Source organism: Pleurodeles waltl, chromosome 6, assembly GCF_031143425.1.
Source record: "Pleurodeles waltl isolate 20211129_DDA chromosome 6, aPleWal1.hap1.20221129, whole genome shotgun sequence".
Classification (NCBI taxonomy): Eukaryota; Metazoa; Chordata; class Amphibia; order Caudata; family Salamandridae; genus Pleurodeles; species Pleurodeles waltl.
Window position 1 is genome coordinate 763,537,604 of NC_090445.1, and position 20,270 is coordinate 763,557,873.

The 20,270-nt window shown below is 39.7% G+C and overlaps 1 protein-coding gene across 1 annotated transcript in view; it reads right to left on the reverse strand.

Moving 5' to 3' along the window:
• The window catches only part of TECTB (tectorin beta), a 230,403-nt gene that overhangs the window by 19,753 nt on the left and 190,380 nt on the right, over positions 1-20,270 (reverse strand). The window contains exon 10 of the mRNA XM_069242215.1: positions 14,478-14,507. Within this exon, the coding sequence (XP_069098316.1) occupies positions 14,478-14,507 (30 nt within the window). The remainder of the gene's footprint in view (positions 1-14,477; positions 14,508-20,270) is intronic.

The window sequence follows — 20,270 nt, forward strand, 5'->3', positions numbered from 1 at the left end:
TGTGGATCTAAAGTTGGAGAATATAAAATGGCTATAATAATATTCTACTGTTATTTATACACACCCACACACAATGCATAATGGACAACAACCTAACGGTGATGATTATATAGATGAAAGATGACCTCTTTGATTACATGCACAGTATGGTGATTTCTGTGTACTGCCAGATGAACCAAGGAAGGAAAAAACCATTATGGAATGGCCATGGTAGATGAGAGGCTGAAGAGCACCTGTGTAAATAAAGGAGAATTTTGAGGTTCCTCTGAGTTCTCAGTGCAGAGATGTGCACTGTTTACTTTTCCCTGTAAGGACAAAATGAGCAATGGGATGACATTCCCAGGTAGTTTGGAACCTCACTGGAGATGCACTTATGAATCACTCTGTAGGAGAGCCTTAAACCGATAAGCTTCAGTGGGCTTAACTTCTTTTTACCCAAAATAAACTGGAATCTGTTGTTTCGTATCCTACCACAGATTCTATCAAAGATCTTAATCATTATAAGACTTTCAAGCAGCATTGTCACAAGATTATCATGGTCTGTTTTCCTTTTAGATACAGTAATTATTGATTACTGAAATTCCCTTTCTAGTGCAGTTTTCAAGATTCACACAGATATTTTTGATTCATAATTTTGATAGAGATATATAGAATGACATTTCTTTTGAATCAGTTTTTGATATTTTTTCAATGAAAACAGTGCTTTGACCTCTTTATATACAGAGTGTCCTATAATGCAGTAGTTGTAATAAATGTTCATGTCCTCTTTTTTTCTAGTGTAGATTAACTGGCACGTCAACAGAGAGAAAATGAAGACTCTATTAGATGCAACCACATGCAATGCTATCATCTGATGCTGCCATCCAGGACTTAACTTAAGGATGTGACCGGTTGATTGTCTCCCAAAGATATCAATAACAGGCTCCATTTTGGACTCCTTTCCAACCACCTGTTGCTAAATTAATATTTTGTTACTCTCATTTTATTATTTTATTTATTTGTGGGTCTACCCAAGGTCTGTTTATTGCTGGATGCCTATCCAGACCCCTGTTTACTACCTCAGGTTGATCAAAATCATGTATCAACATCCTAGTAAAAAAATTAATCAAAATATGTTTTTAGGTGTTTTGTTTTTCTTTACTCTCTAGTTCCCCTCTCACTTGCCATTGTGCAATCAGCTCAGAGCCATGATAAGACTGGTTGCAGCATTGCTGGTGCTTGTATTGACTAGACTAATCTTTGTGAATGCTGAACTTGAATAGTGGCATCAAACATTCCTCCATACAAAGTATAAAAGATGATGCTTTTCAAAGTAAGACGTGCAGCCATTTTTACTGCCACCATTTTCATATTCACATATGAAAACATAGCAACTGATTCCAGCCCCTTTTAGACTGCCTGTATATGACATTCCAAGCTGACATCAAGACTTACTATTATACTATGCCTTAGTTAAATTCTTTTAGACCAGACTTCTCCAATGAGTAGCTCGTGAACTACTTGTAGCTCTCCAGCTACTTGTAAGTAGCTCTTCTGTGTATGTCCCTGCCAACTAAGTTAGATGCGCCTGCGTGATTGAATACAAATATGTATACCAAAGTGAGAAGCCCCTATTCAAGATGAAAATGTGGTTTTACAGCTCATGAGTAAATGTTTGAAGAAAAATGGTTATATTTCCAAAATGTATTTAGAGCTGATAAATGAGTAATAAATCATGTAGCACTGGGGAGACGAGTGAAAATATTTATACATTGGTATGAGGGACATTGCAGCTATGGCTGTTATATATTACCCCCATAGAGCCATTCCAAATTGATAAAGTCCTTTTTTCATTAATGATGTTAGTAGCTCATTATTATTTTAATTGAGCGTAAGTAGCTCCTATTGCAGAAAACGTTGGAGAACCCTGTTCCTGATACTACAGTTGAAACATTATTCCAATCAAATGCTTAAGTCTTGGCCCTTCACTCCAGTAGTAGACAACAATGGCCATTAAAAGGCTTTTCCATCTCCTACAAGCAATAGTATCCATTTTATTGAAGTATAAGATGTCTTGTTCTCTTTCTTCCACTGTGATCATTACTGATTATCTTTCAATTGTGCTCTGACGGCTCCCAGTTGTGTGATGCACTTTACAAAAACTTTAAATACATAAAAGCAAATGTTTAAGTTGATTTTGAAGAAGACAATCAAACCTGCTACCAGAGTTAACTTTTTAAATTTGCTATTGATATAGAATAGACAAGAGTCCTGCCCACTACACAAATAGTCACACCATTTAACACATCTGACTGTCTGCTGTTAAGCTAATCATAGAGCTGCAGAGAGAACACACACAATAACTAGGAAGAAGATGACCTGCAATTAACACCTGTACATTTACTATTGAATCACCCTGCTGTCAGCTGTCTTCTTTCTAGAAAGGGTCTGTCCCATTGCTCGTCGAGATATTGTGGATTAGTTTATAAGTCTTTGTAAGTTTTGTAAACTTTAAAAAGGGACAATAAAAAGCCAATAAAAACTGTCAATCAGAAGTGTGACAAAAACAATATTAGCATAGTGTGGGATTGTGGCAGCAAAATGTACTTGAATGTCTTTAAAATGGACTGGGATTAAGAGTTTGGAGGTGGGTAGTAATAAAGGTCAGATAGGAGGGCCATTGCCTCAGACAATCTGAAGTCATAATGGAATATAGTGTGCAAGAGATGCAGTGAGGCCTATGGCACCTTTAGACATACTTACAGAGGAGGAACATCACAAATGAGAACATTTCAGGATTGAGTAGAATATTAACATTATGCTAGCTCTACTTTTAAAATTAGGGTTGTGCAATACTGAAATTATGCAGATGAAATTTATGTACATTTAGGAACTTTATGCTACACAACTTTTTCAAAATTAATTTGTGTGATGACAATGCTTTTCGCAGTAAAATTATAGTGGTGGGGGACAGAAATAATGCAAACAACCAGACTGTGAGTAGCAATTGTATTTACCGGTTATGTTCTTAGAGCACAGTGTGTTCTTGTTTCAAAAATTTACACGAGGACACATTTTGCACTAAAATATAGCACTAAATGATAGATTTGCATTTGGCAATATTACGCCTGAACTCGTGCAATTTTCCCAAAGTTTTTCATAAATGCGCACATCTTGCACACCCCTATTTCAAAATCCCATTTCTGACAGACTGCCATTTTAGAACCTACCAGGATGAGAAGGAGGATGCCATCCCTGCCTGCTGTGCTGCTGCTCTGCCTTCTTGGTGAGATCTTTCCAAAAACAGCTGCTACCTCTGCCTAAATCTATACCACCAAGAATTGATTCATGTACACCTAATTTCATAACATGATTCACATGGATTGTAAGCTAATCCTGCTGGAAACAACTTTCTGTCAACTGAGGCAATATCCATTAGGTGTACCTCATTTGAGGAGGAATGAGATGTTGTAGGATGACAGGGGAATGCTGACTTTTTTGCAGGATGCCAGTTAACTGGTTTGCTGCTAAGGTGACTGTGGAGACTGCATCAATTGTGCCGAGGGCATTGTAACTACTTTAATAAAAATTAGGTTTCTGGGACTTGTCTTGGAGCCCTAATTATACAAAAACTTCCTATGCCACTAGCCTCAAGATGTAAAGGCTTCAAATACTGCTGGAATAAGAATCTATATATATGTAAGGCAACAACTTTAGCATAGATAACAAGGTTATTGTATTTACCCCAGCCATACTGGATTATGTGCTTCTCTAATAGAATGGTAAACCTGTTAGCCCTCACAGCCTTAGGGTGGTCATCCCCAAACGGTTTACCTGCCTCCCTCCACTTTTCTGACACTTTATGCTGGTTTTAGGACTCTGCAAACTTTACCACTGCTAACCAGTGCTAAAGTGCATATGCTCTCTCCCTTAAACATGGTAACATTGGTTCATATTCATTTGGCATATTTGATCTACTTGTAAGCCCCTAGTAAAGTGCACTACATGTGCCCAGTGCCTGTAGATTGAATGCTACTAGTGGACCTGCAGCACTGGTTGTGCCACCCACATAAGTAGTCCCTTAACCACATCTTAGGCCTGCCATAGCAAGGCCTTTGTGTGCAGTTTCACTGCTACTTCGACTTGGCATTTAAAACTCCCCAAGCCCTAAACTCCCCTTTTTCTACATACAAGTCACCCCTAAGGTAGGCCCTACGTATCCGATAGGGCAGGGTGCTATGTAGTTAAAAGGCAGGAACCATACATGTGTGGTTTATATGTCTTGGTAGTGGAAAACCCCTTAATTGGTTTTCCACTACTATGAGGCCTGGTCCTTTCATAGGATAACATTAGGGCTACCCTCATATACTGTTTGAGTGGTAGATTCTGATCAGAAAGGGGTAACCAGGTCATATTTAGTATGGCCAGGATGGTAATACAAAATCCGACTTATTGGTGAGGTTGGATTTTATATTACTATTTTAGGAATGCCACTGTTAAAAAGTGAGCATTTCTCTGTACTTAAAATCCATCTGTGTCCTACAGCCTGTCTCCAATCCAGTTTGGGCTGGGCTGGTTGACAGCTCCCTTGTGCATTTCACCCAGACAACCACAAACACAGAACACTCAGTCACACGTGCACTCATCTGCATACTGAATGGGTCTTTCTGGGCTGGAAGGGTGGAGGGCCTGACACTTACATTTCAAAGGCTAGTGGCCTGCCCTCACACAATGGACTGCCTAACCCCCTACTGGGACCCTGGCAGACATACCTGTACTGAAAGAGGACCTTGTGCACTTCAAAACCACTCTTTGAAGTCTCCCCCACTTCAAAGGCATTTTTGGGTATATAAACTAGATCTCTGACCCCACCAAATCAGATACTACTGGACCTGAACCTGCAACCTGTCAAGAGGAACTGCCTGACTGCCCAACGAACTCACCTGGACTGCTTTGCTGTGACGGACTTCTGCCCCGCTTTTGCCCTGCTTCCCTGCTGCACTCTGACTTTGCTGAGAAGTGCTCTCCAAGGGCTTGGATTGAGCTTACCTCCTGTTTTCTAACATCTCATGGCCAAAAAGACTTCATCTCTTCAAGGAACTCCTTCTGTGCCAAAAATTGACGCACAGCTTGCCGGAAACGATGCACAGCCTGCCTTGCAATGAGAAAATCACTGCACAGCTGAACTCGAACGACGCAGCCCGACTTCCCGAGTGAAGATTTGATGCAGCGCCTGCCTTGTGACCAGAAATTCGATGCACAGCCCTACTGGATCGATGCACAGCTGAACCGGAATGATGCAGCCCGACTTCCTGAGTGAAGAATCGACACAGCACCTGCCGTGGGACAGAAAATTCGACACATCGCCACACCGGATCGACACAACACCTGTGACTTTGTCCCACATGTCCAGGATTTCCACTCATCGTACCTGGGTGTCAAACAAATCCCCACATCGCAGTGAGGAACGAAACCTGCGCGCCGCAAATCGACACAAAGCTCCTTGCAGCGTGGAAAGAAACGATGCATCGTCTGTGCCGTGCCGGAAAATCCGACATACACCCAATTTTTCCACGCACCTCCTCCTCTGCGGTCTCCGTGCATGTTATTTTGGACGCAAATCAGGTACTTTGTGAAACCAAGAGACAACTGTTGATTTCTAAGATTTAAGACTCTTTTTAATCTTGCAAAAGTGATATATGAACTTGTGATTATTGAATCTTTATCGTTTTTACCTTAATTTAACCAGATACTTATCATATATTTTTCTAAACCTGTGTGGTGTTTTCAATGTGTTACTGTATGATTTATTGCACAAACACTTTACACATTGCCTTCTAAGTTAAGCCTGACTACTCAGTGCCAAGCTACCAGAGGGTGGGCACAGGATAATTTGGATTGTGTGTGACTTACCCTGACTAGGACTATGGCCCCTATTTGGACAAAGTTGTATACCTCTGCCAACTAGAGACCCCATTTCTAACAAAACCCACTCCAAATAACCGTAAAACAATTGCCATGCAAAGGCCTCTCATAAATTTCCCACCATTATTTATTTATCTCATTCACATTTTTCATACAGCAGAGCTCAGGAACATAAGATGAAGACCCAGCTGGCAGTTTCTATGGGATAGGTGTGCAAGAAGAGCGGAGGATTCATGAAATGGGGTGATCAATAGAACTGGAGGAACAGGAGTAGGGGAAACAGGAAAGACTTTAGGAAGAAGTGGATAGTGAAGATTCAGGTCATATTGTTTATTTATATCCTACATTCGTTCAACTCAGCTGTCATTGAAACAACTACATTTAAGGCTTTTAACTAAAAGATAGAATATCAGAGGATAGATATATGATTTAGGAATGTTCTTTATTCCAGGTGAAAGGTGTCTATACTCCTCACATAGGGGGTCATTACGACTTCGGCGGACAGAAAAGCTCATCTGTCAAAGTCACGATGGGTAGGTTGCCACCAGTGCACCCACCTCACCGCCTGCCCCTTATGAGTTTCCCGTTGGGACAGTGGGCGGAAACATATTTTCTGCACAGTGGGAAACGACCTACAGCCCTGTCTCCGGCTCGTAATAGAGGCAGCAATGCTGTAGTGTGTAGGGTGCACCAGCACCGTCGCAATGTTCACTGTCTCCATTCCACCTACTCCATGCACTGCATGGCCACCCCTCGCCCCCCAAAATTAAATGAGATTTATGAAGCCATGCAAGGCTACCTTGGTTGGCCCTGAGTGGCTTCATAAATCTCGGGTAAAGCAACACAGTGCAAATCACTGCATTTCCTTACTTTGCCCCAGGGAAGGTTCCATGGGTATTGTGCGGATCTCCCTATGCAACATTCATGGATTTTGATACATTTGCAGATTTACTAAAAGTGGTAGACCTGGGAATACTCCAAAAACCTACACCTCCCCATAGAGTCAACGTAAGGAGACTGCCCCCTCGCCTGTCCTGTTCCTATCCTTTGTTTTGGCGGGGTCATTCTATAGACAGTTCTATAGACAGTTGCTTGATTCATACCACCCACAATGCCCAGTTGTAATCACTGTTGATATCATTCTAGCATAATGCTTACCTTTTTGCATGAGGATGGATCCTGTAAAACATGTTTCTTTCTCTCTTCTTTCCAAATTGCTGAATTCTGATGTGAATAACATGTAACTCACTTGTACTGCATTTAAAATACCTATTTACATCTATACTTCTAGAGCTTGTACTGTGGGAAATGGCACTGTATACTAAGCTGATGCTCCTCCATCACACCTTATGTGACATTACCCAAAATTCAATAAAGTTTTTGGGAAAATCAAATACTTCTAGAGTAATGATGATGCCTCTCTCTATAACATATAGAAGTTACTGAGTGTCCTAACACTTCCAGAAATTATGAATGTCAAGGATCATCAATTTGTGATGAAGACAATAAAGCAGAAAGGCAAATAAATCACTCAGGAGGGAATCCCCCTTGTACAGATGGCTTCATCAGAGAGTTCTAAAAACCATTTGAAGAAGAATGTGTGCTCTTACTGAGGAATACATCCAATTAAATTATTGTGTCACATTTACTTCCTTCATGACTTAGGAAAGCCAAATTATGATGCTAAAACAACCTACAAGTCAATGCCACTGCTTAACATCGACAGTGAAAGTTTGCACCTAGAATTAACTTGTAAAAGGACAAGTTGGATTAATGAGGCAGATTGGGCAATTGACGCACGAGGCAACTGTTAGTTATTATCCATTTCAAGAAAAATGTCCTTGTACATCAGGGAGTCATTAGCCTCCCTCTTTATTGAGAAAACTTTTAATCATGTCAGTTGGAATTTTTTATTGAAAGGTTGAAGGGTATAGGCCTTGAGGGGCAGTATTGCGAAAATATTGCTGCATAGTGATTAGATTTTCAAACCATAGTGTACAGCAATAGTATTTTATTATGGATCTTCGCTCAGAAGTACTAAGCAGGGCTATCACCTTTTACGTTAGCTAGTTAAAATAACATTGAGATCCTTGACAGCTGCAGTGTGACAAAGTGTTGCAATACATAGCTTCATAATTGAAGGAAAGAAACACAAACCATTGCGTTAGGCACATGACACATTGCTATTCAACTCAAGCCCTAATATTTTTTATCTAAATAATATTTTTTATCTATACATTCTAGATCTGATAAAGGACCTGGTTGAGATATTGGTAGATGGGTTACTCTGTCACAACTCTGATGGATATCCCGTCCGCCAAAAACTAAATCCTATTATGTCACCATTGTGAAAGAGCAACCCTTCGGCCAAAAACGAAATAAGGCCCTAAGTCAGTAAACGAATAAAGAGGGCTTTAGTTTAAGTATAATAAATACAAAAAAGACAATTATTCTAGGACATTATTCGGAGAGTTTGTCATTTCACACAGAAACACAAAATAGAACATTAAACTAAGTCAGTTATGGATTTGGCAACAATACAAAAAATGTGATTTAGGAACAAGTGCCATGAAATATTTTCTAATAATATACGGGGCTCATATTTACGATGCAAAAGATTATTGGCAGGAGAAAAGTGGTGAGATCATACCTCTAATACCTACATTTTCTTTGTATTGCTTTTCCTGCTTAACCATCTGCATAGAGACTATTTTCGTAGAAGTAAAAGGGAATGCTCTTTTTAATTTTGAATATTATGTTTTTATTTATGTTTTTTGTGAGTATTATTCATGGTCAAAGGATAATTAGACGACTTATTTTTGCACAGCAGCTGTGCACCTTGGACTTTTTCAAGGCTTTGAAAGTTATAGTGATTTAGTTATGAGAAGTGTTCCGATACAGATATCAGTGATCTTGTGTGAATAAGGACATGGAATTTGTGTTCAGATACAGATATCAGTGATCTTGTCGTTATAGTTAGTACTGTGCACAGCTGCTGGGCGAAACATGTTATAAAAATTGGAAGTAAGAAAGCACTAATGTTAATTAGCAACTTTTGATCATAAATTAAAATTGTAAAAGGAACAAAGGGGGTGATTATGACCGCGGCGGACGGCGGTCGCCTCCCGCAAAGCGGTTCCCGCCGAAAGACCGTGGCGGTCATTCTGGCTTTCCCACTGGGCTGGCGGGCGACCGCCGAAAGTCCGCCCGCCAGCCCAGTGGGAAACACCCTTCCCACGAGGAAGCCGACTCAGAATGGAGCCGGCGGAGTGGGAAGGTGCGACGGGTGCAGTTGCACCCGTCGCGAATTTCAGTGTCTGCAAAGCAGACACTGAAATCCTTTGTGGGGCCCTCCTACGGGGGCCCCTGCAGTGCCCATGCCATTGGCATGGGCACTGCAGGGGCCCCCAGGGGCCCCACGACACCCCATACCGCCATCCTGTTCCTGGCGGGTGAACCGCCAGGAACAGGATGGCGGTATGGGCTGTCAGAATCCCCATGGCGGCGCAGCAAGCTGCGCCGCCATGGCGGATTCCCATGGGCAGCGGAAAGTCGGCGGTACACCGCCGGCTTTCCGCTTCTGCCCGTGGCTGTACCGCCGCGGTCAGAATGCCCGGCGGAGCACCGCCAGCCTGTTGGCGGTGCTACCGCCAACCTCCGCCATGGCGGTAATTACCGCCAGGTTCAGAATGACCCCCAAAGTATGGTCACATGTAGAAGGAATCTGACTTTTGCTTGCTATGCTAGAGAGACTGACTAGTATGCTGCATGCACTCCATATAATGTGCTGTGTGTCGACAGATATATTGTGCCCTCTTATGGTAATCTCGTGTGATTTTGTTCACTTCTTCTTTAGTCCTTTTTAATTGATCACTCAACCTATTCTTATGTTTCCTTAGATACCTTACATGCCATTAGTTCGTTCTACTGTCTTGCTGGTGACTTTTCTGATTAACATACTTATTTCTAGTTCTACATGAACTGTAATGTTTTTCAACGTTTATTTTTGAATTCCATGAAAGAGTCCTTTAATAGTAAAAACAAAATCCTTGTACTCCAATCAATAACTGCCACAACTGCAAAAAGTAATTGAGCATAGACAGAGTTTTAATGGGCGAATAGCTGTGGTTCTACCTTTTCCTGTTTATAATAATTTTGGTGCATGTATAGTGAAGTAACCTTGCTTTAGTCCATGCCTCCTTTTGGGGATTCTCATAGAGCAAAAGAACTTCATATTAACTCAGTCATGTACAAGGCTATGATTATGGGCAGGGGGAGATATCTAACGAAGATTCATTGCCTCCGTAGCATAATGGTGGAGGGAAACCGCCCCTCAGTTTTACTTAGGTGTGAGGTTTGGAAGTGATGAGAAGTCAAACCAGCAAGTGTGTAAGAGCAGAATGCGACGTTAGCAAACTGTGCGGGTGGAGTGCTGTATTTGAACAGATGTTTAGAGGTAATTTTACCATCACTAAATGTATATCAGTCACAATTAATGGCAACCTCAGTACATGATGCAAATACCTGGGCTATTAGAATGCCGGCTACTTCACAATTACTGAGAACCCTTTGCAGAATTCACTTTTGCTTATAGTTCTTTGACCACTTCTCTCTTGCAAATGTTCATTTGAGAGAGGGGAGACGTTTTTGACATCAACTACACACTATAAAAAGCAAGATATTCTAAAGTATTAGTACACAGACATTTTGAAATCAAGCTGTACTAATCCGCACTGCACAGGGATTCATGTTGTTAAAGCAAATCTAGGATTGTGAACTGCATTTGTACAATATACATTCACTTTATACAAGTAGGTTATGCATGAACATGCTTCAGGGAACTTCTTTGTGGTTGTTATTGGCTTTTTATGTCTTTTCCCTGTCGGCAACAGGCTTAGAAAGGCTTGCTAAAACTGCTCTAACACAGGCATAAGATGAGGACTTTTGAGGATGCAGCACCGCAGGACTCATTTATCAACAGTCTAGTTGAGTGGTTTCCAACCTTTTGACTTCTGTGGACCCCCACTTTATCATTATTGGAACCCGGGGACCCCCACTGAATCATTATTGGAATACGGGAACCCCCCACTGAAACATTACTGTAAACTTGGGACCTAATCTGTTAACATTATTTAATTTTCTTAGAAGTCGCGGACCCCCTGAGGAGGCTTCGCGGACCCCCAGGGGTTCCCGGACCAAAGGTTGGGAACCACTGGTCTAGTTATTTCAAGCTATGGCATGGCAGCCGTAGGACCAGTTTATGTTCTGATGTTTTATGACTGGCCATGCCTCTCCCCATTGAGTGCTTATAACAGGCCTTGAATCTTCAAGAATGTTTTATAATATCACAGAAATGTTTTCCCTTTAGCGTAATCTGGCAATTAGGCTTAAGGTTGCCAAAAATTTGTTACAAGCAAAATAAATGTTTTTGGGAATATCAGTGACTCGGGGGTCCCACTGTAGCCCACGGTTAACAGATTTAGCTAGGTGTTGATTTTATGTGAATTTGAGGTTTTCACTTTGATGTAAATCTTAGGATTTTGTTAGGGCTAGATGGTAGTAAAACTGGTTGCAAAATACTGGTCACAATTTGCGACCAATAATTTTGTGACCAGTGTGGTCATTTGTGAACTAACCTATGTACAAATAGGTCGTTTTGCAAAATATTGATTTGTAGTAGGTTACACTTTGACCTACCTCATAAATATTTATTTGGGGGTGACCATGTAGAGAAGACCATTTCCAAAATGTGTTGGAAATGGCTCTCTCTACAAGGTCACTGCCAAACAATGTTAATGAGGTAGATTGAAAATTGTGACCCACGAGGAATTGCAGCCATCACACGGATGGTGGCCTGTTGAGGTCAGCAGACCACCATGTCTGTGATTGCTTTTAAATAAAGCAATTTCTTTTTGTATGAATGCAACCTGTTTGTCTTAAAGGAAAACAGGATGATTTAAAAATTAAAAGTGTCATTTTTATTTATTAACATTCACAAAGGGGAAAGGGTCAATGGGTGGCTCCCTTCCCATTTGAGATGTCTGTAAAATATTAATGTTTTGTGACCTCATACACCGCTACACACCACTAGGATGGGTATTAGGTTGCAAACCCAAATTGCGATTCAGTAACAAGTTACCCAATCACAATTTGGTTTTTGTACATTTAGAAAAACATTTTGCTGTCACAAAAGGCCCTATTCTGCCAATCATGCCATTTGCGACCTCAAAATGCTTTGTACATCTGGTTACAAGTTTTATGCAAATTTTGATTTTATTTGGCTTTTTTACTACTAAAATAATTGACACAAAGTACTAATAATGATTATGTTTCTTCTTAAGAGAAAACTGTTCATCACTCATCAACACTCTCTGCGCATTAACGCTTTGATTAGCATTTTGCACAGCCACTCCAAAGACATATCTGCTATTTCAATGCATGAGACTAGTTTAGTCACAAATATATAATGTTCCTGGAACAGATTTTGCACATCTCCACAGCTCTTGGACTGTGACAGTTGCTTGGCTAAAAAAGAATTAACTTTTTGTTTAGTTTTTGTTTTAGTTGTTTTGAGAGATTGTGTTATTCCCATCGTCCAATGTCTTCTCTAAAATGTGTTTTAACATTCACAAAAGGGAAGAGAGCCCTTTGTCAATAAGTTACTAACCCAAATTGGGGGTCAGTAACGTTTCAATGGTTTACAACTGCAATTTCAGTCCTAAACCATTTGTACACATAGATAGTATTCATTACTTAAATGGGACATGTACAGCAGGCCTCTTCTGATTAGCGATTTCTTACCTGTTTTTAAACTCATTTTAGGAGTCATTAAATAATTACCAAATCCTAAACTGTGTTTAGTACATTGCTAAAAGCATTTTTTCGGTCACAAACTCATCTGAACATTTATGACCAAAACACTGCTTTGTACATCGTGCCCTCTGTCCCTGTTTGAAAGAAGAACGTATACTACTCTTGTGAGAAAGGAAAGTGAACATGGATGCCAGAAGGTTTGGATTGTAGCAGAAGAAAGGTCCCTTTATTAAATGAAATTAATGCAGGTCTATTATGTAGGCTTTAGATACTATCTTGGTATTTGGCATAACTCCCGAGATTCCGAAAAGCGTTATGTTGGCATCAGGCAACTTGCTTCTCTCGCTTATCTGTCAGCTTTTTCCTTTCATGCCCAAGAAAAAAACAGCAAGTGATTCTTGAGTCTATTGTTGGTGCACTGCTGCTCTATACTAATTCACTATACCTTGGTTTAGCAAATTATCAGGCTTGTGTCTGTAAACTGTTCCAAATGCTGCTTCCAGGCTCCTCACTGCCAAGATACTGTTGGAATCTATTTTGAAAACTCTACTGAATTTTCACTGTATATCTGAGATACAATACTGTGGCCTTACATTTCTCCCTTGCATTACTTTTTTCCATTAAATTATTCTAAACATTTCCTTTGCTGAGAGTCACTATGTACTCCTTCATCCAGGTCAACCAGCTGGCAGTTTAGTCGGTGTGCTCAAAATCACCGTGGGGATACGTTTACGGAAAGAAGGATCTCAGTCCAAACACTATCAATCCAGAGCATCTCATGAGCACACAATTCACAGCCTAAATTCTCCATAGCTCATTTCGATGATTCAGTTCCCATGAGGGTTGTGAAAGCAGAAACATCCTCCACTCCGTCACTGGTCTTTCACTGGCCAGTTTCTTAATCATACCTGAATTCCTCCTTGTCCCCAGGATTTCCTAGATCTATGTTGCATGGTTATTGCTGTTTGAAGCACAGACTTCAAACAAGTGAGCAAAGCAGGATCCTATAAGCACTGAACATACCGACTTTCGGTGAAACATTTGTCCATATACTCTTAAAGACCAAATGGATAGTCATTCTGTGGTTTATGGGCACACTTCTGCAACTCTACTGGACTTTACTTGCAAAAAATGCACAATCAGGGAAGCATTACTATGGAATTTGTTTTTAAATCCTTCAGCATACACGTTCATACCCATTCGCCAATCATCCTCCTTTATGAGCCTCCTTAAAAAGGGAAATAATAAACTATGTATTTGAATTTGCTGCCAGTACTATAAAAAGATTTGCTTTATTTTTTTCAGCAAAGGTATTATTACAAACACAACCTGGGCCAGCCATAGAATGACGATGGATAGTTCTTTGGCAGCCGCCCTGTGTTATTGGTGAGTTGACACGGCTGTCGAAGGCCACCTTGCGGACAAATAGGGTATGGAAGGAGAAAAAAAAGAGACGCTGGTTCACAGAAGATGTTGATTGTTGAGTTCATGGTACATCATGCCTCGGTATAAACTTCCAGAACAAAACACCACGCATGTCAACAAATAGCTTGGCACAGCATTCTGTGGTATCACTATGATTCTGCATCTTATGGCAATACTGCAAAGAACCAGAGTAGGCCGATTAGATGGATTGGAAGTCCTAAAAGTAATTGTGAGAAAGGTGGTGGAGAAGAAAGGTTGTTAGCAAGTCATCATCATACTACATGTTGAAACTCGCTTGAAAAAAAACAGAACATGGAATTAGATTCTTGCTTTACCTGGAAAGATGTACCTTGAGAAACCATTACCTGCAAACAATAGAGAGTGAGTGTATATTAGTGAGGCTGGCAGTCAAGGCTCAAAAATAAAAATATTGGCAGGTACCAGATCTCAATTATCAGAACATAAAGACTTTATTTATCCACACAATACATCACAGTGAATTCACAGGAATGCATGTAAATGAAGGACAGTTGCAGGTTCAGAAAAGATGAGTTGTGGCAAGCCTTGGCTTATTTCTATACACTTTTCTAGTGCTAAACCAAAGACACCTATAGAATAAAATAGTGAAGCAACATATTTGACATGCAGGGCAGACACTGCTACATTAGTACATGCTAAAGTCCCCTTGAGGCTTCAATAAAGCCATGGTAAGCCCTCTCACCCCTATTGATTCTGACTTTGCAGAGGTGTTTGTTTCTCTACAGCTCTCTACAGCCAGTGACTGAGGTAGGGAGCAAAGATGTATATATATATATATATATATATATATATATTACTTAGTGGCATTCGCCACTAGGTGGTTATAGTTAGGGCCATGTTTCCATAGAAAAAAATAGAAAAAGTGTTTTTTGACTTGCCTATATCTTTGGTGCCATTTACAGAATTTTCCCCTAAAAAAGCATTGCGGTGATTCTTGTTGTACACATAAAGTTTCAGGGTGATCCGTCAAGTGGGGACCGAGAAAAAGGGGGTTGTGTTTCCCATGTTAATTCCCATAGGACCTTTAGACACGACTACAGCCCAAACCACTGGATGGAACTACACCAAATTTGGCAGAAAGGTAGCTTTCAGTACGCAGATCAGGCTTTTGCATATTTTGGTGTAAAACCATTCAGTGGTTTTTGAGAAATTTAGGGAAATCCAAAATTGTATATTTCTGGCTGTGGCAAGACTGCACCTTTTTCACAAATATTTCACAAAAATTTGTGAATTTTCCCGAATGCGCATGTGAAAAGAAGCGCTCTAATTGACTGACTGCAAGCTGACTAGAAAGTTGCGGCCACCATTTTATTTCACGAGACACAGTCCCTGGGGGTGAAAATCCTAATTAAAAGTGGTATAAGGGGTCAGGGTGAAGGCACCCTGACTCCTGGGGTGGGATATAGGTGTGTTGTAGGGGCAAATTATGGGTTTAAAATAATTTTTCATCACCAGGCCCGATATTCGCTAATAATTCACAAAATATTAATGAATGTGACAAAATTTGGAAGAAAAACCACAGACTCATTCATACACTAATTCATTCACTAATACATGCACCCTGAGACCCATGCACCCAATCACACCCCCACTCTGACACTCATGCACCCACTCAGACCCACTCATAGACTCACACACCCACTTTCAGACCCACTCAGATACTCATGCACCCACTCACAGCGACAGGCCCTGTAGCCAACCTGTGCTGCGCACGGCCAAAGACTGCCTATGGCATGGGTTGGGTGGTTATAAGGGCCTGGCTTCAAGGCCTGGCTGCAGGCCAGGCCTTGAGACAAATCCCCGCCATGCACGACCAAAGGCCAGGCTTGGCGGGGGTTGGAATAACGTATGGTACTTACTTTACATTAAATAAAACATAGAAATTCACTGAAAAAAACAAAGGTTACGGGGATGTTATAGTTAGGTTCTGAATTTAGATGTACTAAATCATAAAAATTCAGCACCTATAGTTAGAGGTCTTTCAAGTAACTATAACTCGTGCCATAAGGTAACTATAACTTGCGCCTTCACCATGCACAGCTAATTACTCCACATATTATATCACTGATGAGATCTTGTATGGCATCATTGATATTATCACTGCAACATGTGCAATAATATTATTGATAAGAAAACTGTACTGCATGGCATGGGCGTGAGTTATAGTTACCTTAGGGTGCGAGTTACCGTTACGTGAAAGATATAGCTGATGATTGTCTATGGTTTTGTATGACTAAATTCTGAACCGTAACCTTTGGTATTTTCAGTGTCACCCATGGGAAGTGTCCTGGAAAAAACCTCCATTTATGGTGATCATTGATACTTTTCCTTTGTAGAGGAATTACCCATGAACTTAAATAACAGCAGCAATTTTTTATAAAAACACTCAATGGTATATCTTATGAAAAGCTATTTTTAATGGTCATACTAGATGTGCAGGCACTGTACACATCGAATAACCACGCTGATAGAGTGTATGTGTGAGAACCTTTCCCCAGAGCACGGTCTATTAACCACTATGAACATATTAGGATGGTAATAAACATAATCATTTTTTGTCAATATAAGAATATTTTACCTTTCAATAAAGTACTGTATTAACAAATCTGAGAGACAGCCATGGGCACCTGTTTCACCCCCCATTACTCTAATTGGTGATGGGCTGCTAGGGTAGACACATGTCCATGGATCCAAACATAGATTAATACATGAGGCAGGTAGTTAAATGGCTGTGTTATATTGAGGAAATGTTGCTATTATGAAAAGGCACAGTAGAAACCTTGATAGATTTTAAGCAAATACTAAATCAGAATAAATTGAATCTCATTTTTTTTATTACCTACAGTTCCACCCATATAGAATTCCTAGAGCTAAATGATCTAAAAGAAAGGATTCAGGTAGGTAATTGAGTGGCCTCACTACAGAGTAAAGACCCCGCTAGCAATAATATATTGCACAGAGCCAGCAGTCACCCACTGCAAACATAATGAAACATTCCAGATGAAGAATTAGGTAGGCGCAAGAGTAATTGCAGGACAGAACAGAAATTTGCAGTAGCCAGAAATGACATGCTTGAAAGATTTAGAACCAGATAATGTCCCTCCTAGAATTCTGTGTGCCATGGTAGGAAAAAATAATTACCAATAAAAGCAAAGACCTGCTTTTTAAACCAGCTAATGTAACCATTACTACTTTTAGTAGCCAGGCTGATGCGGTGAAGAGCATATTATTTAAAAATGTGGGTGCTTTAAAGAATGAAAGAACAGAATTAGCTAGGTAGTTCTCCAGGCATCGCTTTCAGAAGAAACAGAAATTTGAAAGATATGATGGTCAAAAAACACTTTTTCTGTTCAACATCAAACCAGTGGTTAGGGCAGGTTTGTATATATGCAAAAATTGTAAAGCTTATAGGTTCAGTCACAATATATCTGAATGCAGTTTTTCATATAATGACAAACAACAGAAAATACTGAAATACATTAACTGTATATCAGATTATATGGTGAACTGCATCAAATGTCCCTCTGGAAGCATATATAGAGAGCACCATTTTTCAGGTTAGAAAGTTCACAAATACCCAGTGGCCAAATATTTTGAAATATATAACAAACATGACTGGACTTACTTGTCATACTTTGGCTTGAATAGGGCACCCAAATACCCAAGAAAAGGCTATTGTATAAATGAACTAAGCAGCTTGAATCACGGTACATAGTACAGTTGGAATCATGTGAACCAGAGATCTGAGTTGCAGTGAATAATAATCAGGACATTTATCACTGTAGAAGTATAACATATTTAATTCTTTTTCACAAAATAATAACTATGTAAGTGTTGAGCACCTCATCCACCTTTAGTGATGTATACATTGCATTTATTTTTATTCACAGATCACGATCAAGATGGATGATGAAGCAAATAGGAAAATCTGAATAAGGCATTCATTCAAAAACTTCATGTGTGGACAATTATGAACAATTAGGGAATGGCAAGCCCACTTGGGCAATAAGAGTATGGAGTTGACCTATTTATGACTTATTTTGCATCAAATTATAATGTGTGACATAACATGATTGCCATGTATACAGAACACCAAATGACAGAATTGATGCATGCACATTTGTGAACAATGAGTGACTAGTATGACCCCTTGGGCAATAATAGTTGGGTTACTAATAAGCTTATTTTGCATAATCTTGTAATGATTGATCACCATAGATATGGGACATGATAATAGATTGTTTTAATCTTATCATTATATGCATGTATACAAATATTTAAGTAACTTATACTCATATAATGAATTATGACTAAATTGCTGAATTAATTTGCAAGAAAGACCATGAATGGTGATCTGTCTTCACCATCTATGATAATGTTGTGCATGTAGTTGCTATTGTCAAGATGGTATCCATCCATGCTGAAGTCTATAATTGAGCCAAAACGCATATGGTTCATTTTCTACATTTGAAATAAATTCACCTTTAATTCCCTGGCACCCAGTTTGTAAGTGCTTTACTGCAAAGGAGCCATCAGCTAGGCAGAATTCACACACACACACACACACACACTCACACACACACATGCGCACACACACACACACACACACACGTGCTAACATCCTTCTAGAAACTATGTGTGGATACCTGCCTTGTGGGGACTAACCTTTTGCAAATATGTTGTTATTTAATCAAGTGCACAGAACCATCCTTCTGGGGACTTGAACATGTCCTACCATCCTTGTGAGGACCTACTCAATTATTTATCATTAGTCATTGAATACAGTCAAAGGCACATATCTAAATGTTTATTTTATCAGCACTACACAGAAATAACATAATCATATATTCAGATATGTAGTGCTGCACATATCCTAGTGGTACACAAAAAATGAATAATGCTCATAATATGTCAGAAAATATCATATACCATGATTACAGAATTACACTTAAAACTGCATTTCATTCATGTTGTAGTGCTCAAAATCTTACAAGATAAGAGAACTAACACATAGAAAAATAATAATTGAAATTAAGCAATGGTTAATTGGAACCCAAAGTTTGTTTAGTTACTTACATTTTATCATGCTAGCCTTTAGACAACATCTTCACAGGGATGGCATGTAATGTTAATGTCTGCATAGGGACGGTGTGTGATGATGCCAATAGAGGTGATTTGTGATCACAGTAGCACCATAGTCTTTCTACAGAGATGCTATCTACAATCTTGACAAAAGTACCCACAGAGGGAAATTGTGACGATAATGATACTCAAGTCCCCACTGAAATATTGTATACAGACAAAGTTCAAGTCTCCAAACAGGTAGAATGTTAGGATAATGATGTTCAAGCTCACATATAAATTGTATGTGATTATAGGAATGTTCATGTCCCCAAAAAGCTAGTGCTTGGGTATAGTAAGGTTCAAGTCCCTGCAGAGATAGTGTGTGATTAGAGTGAGGTTCAAGTCCCCACATAGGTAGTGTGTGATTATAGTGATGTTTTCGTCCCCACAGAGATAGTGTGTGATTTTAGTGATGTTGAATAACAATTACAAACATCTATTCCAAGTCCAAATGTTTATACTGGATTTATTCTTCTTCAATAAAATGAAAAGCATAACTTTTCTTCTTTAATCAAATACAGTACAAAAAAGCACTATATCAATATCACCATGATAAAACCAATATAAAGACAGCTTAATGAATGTGCGGATGTTGGACTTGGCCCTTTCTGCTGGGTCATCCCCATACTTTTCGTCTTCAGTGTCCTGTTTTCTGAACCCTTTTTTATTGGCTTTTAGGACGTTGCACACCTTATCATTGCTAAACAGTGCTAAAGTGCTTGCAGTCTCTCCTTTAAATATGGTGAATTTTGCATACACCTGACAGCACATTTAATTTGCTTGTAAGTCCCTAGTAAAGTGGTACTACATGTACCCAGGGCCTGAATACTAAATGCTACTAGTGGGCCTGCAACACTAATAGTGCCACCCGCTTAAGTAGCCCTTTTCAACATGTCTCAGGCTTGACATTGCAGTCTGTGAATGCAGTTTTAAACTGCCTTTTCGACCTGGCAAAAACAAAAAAA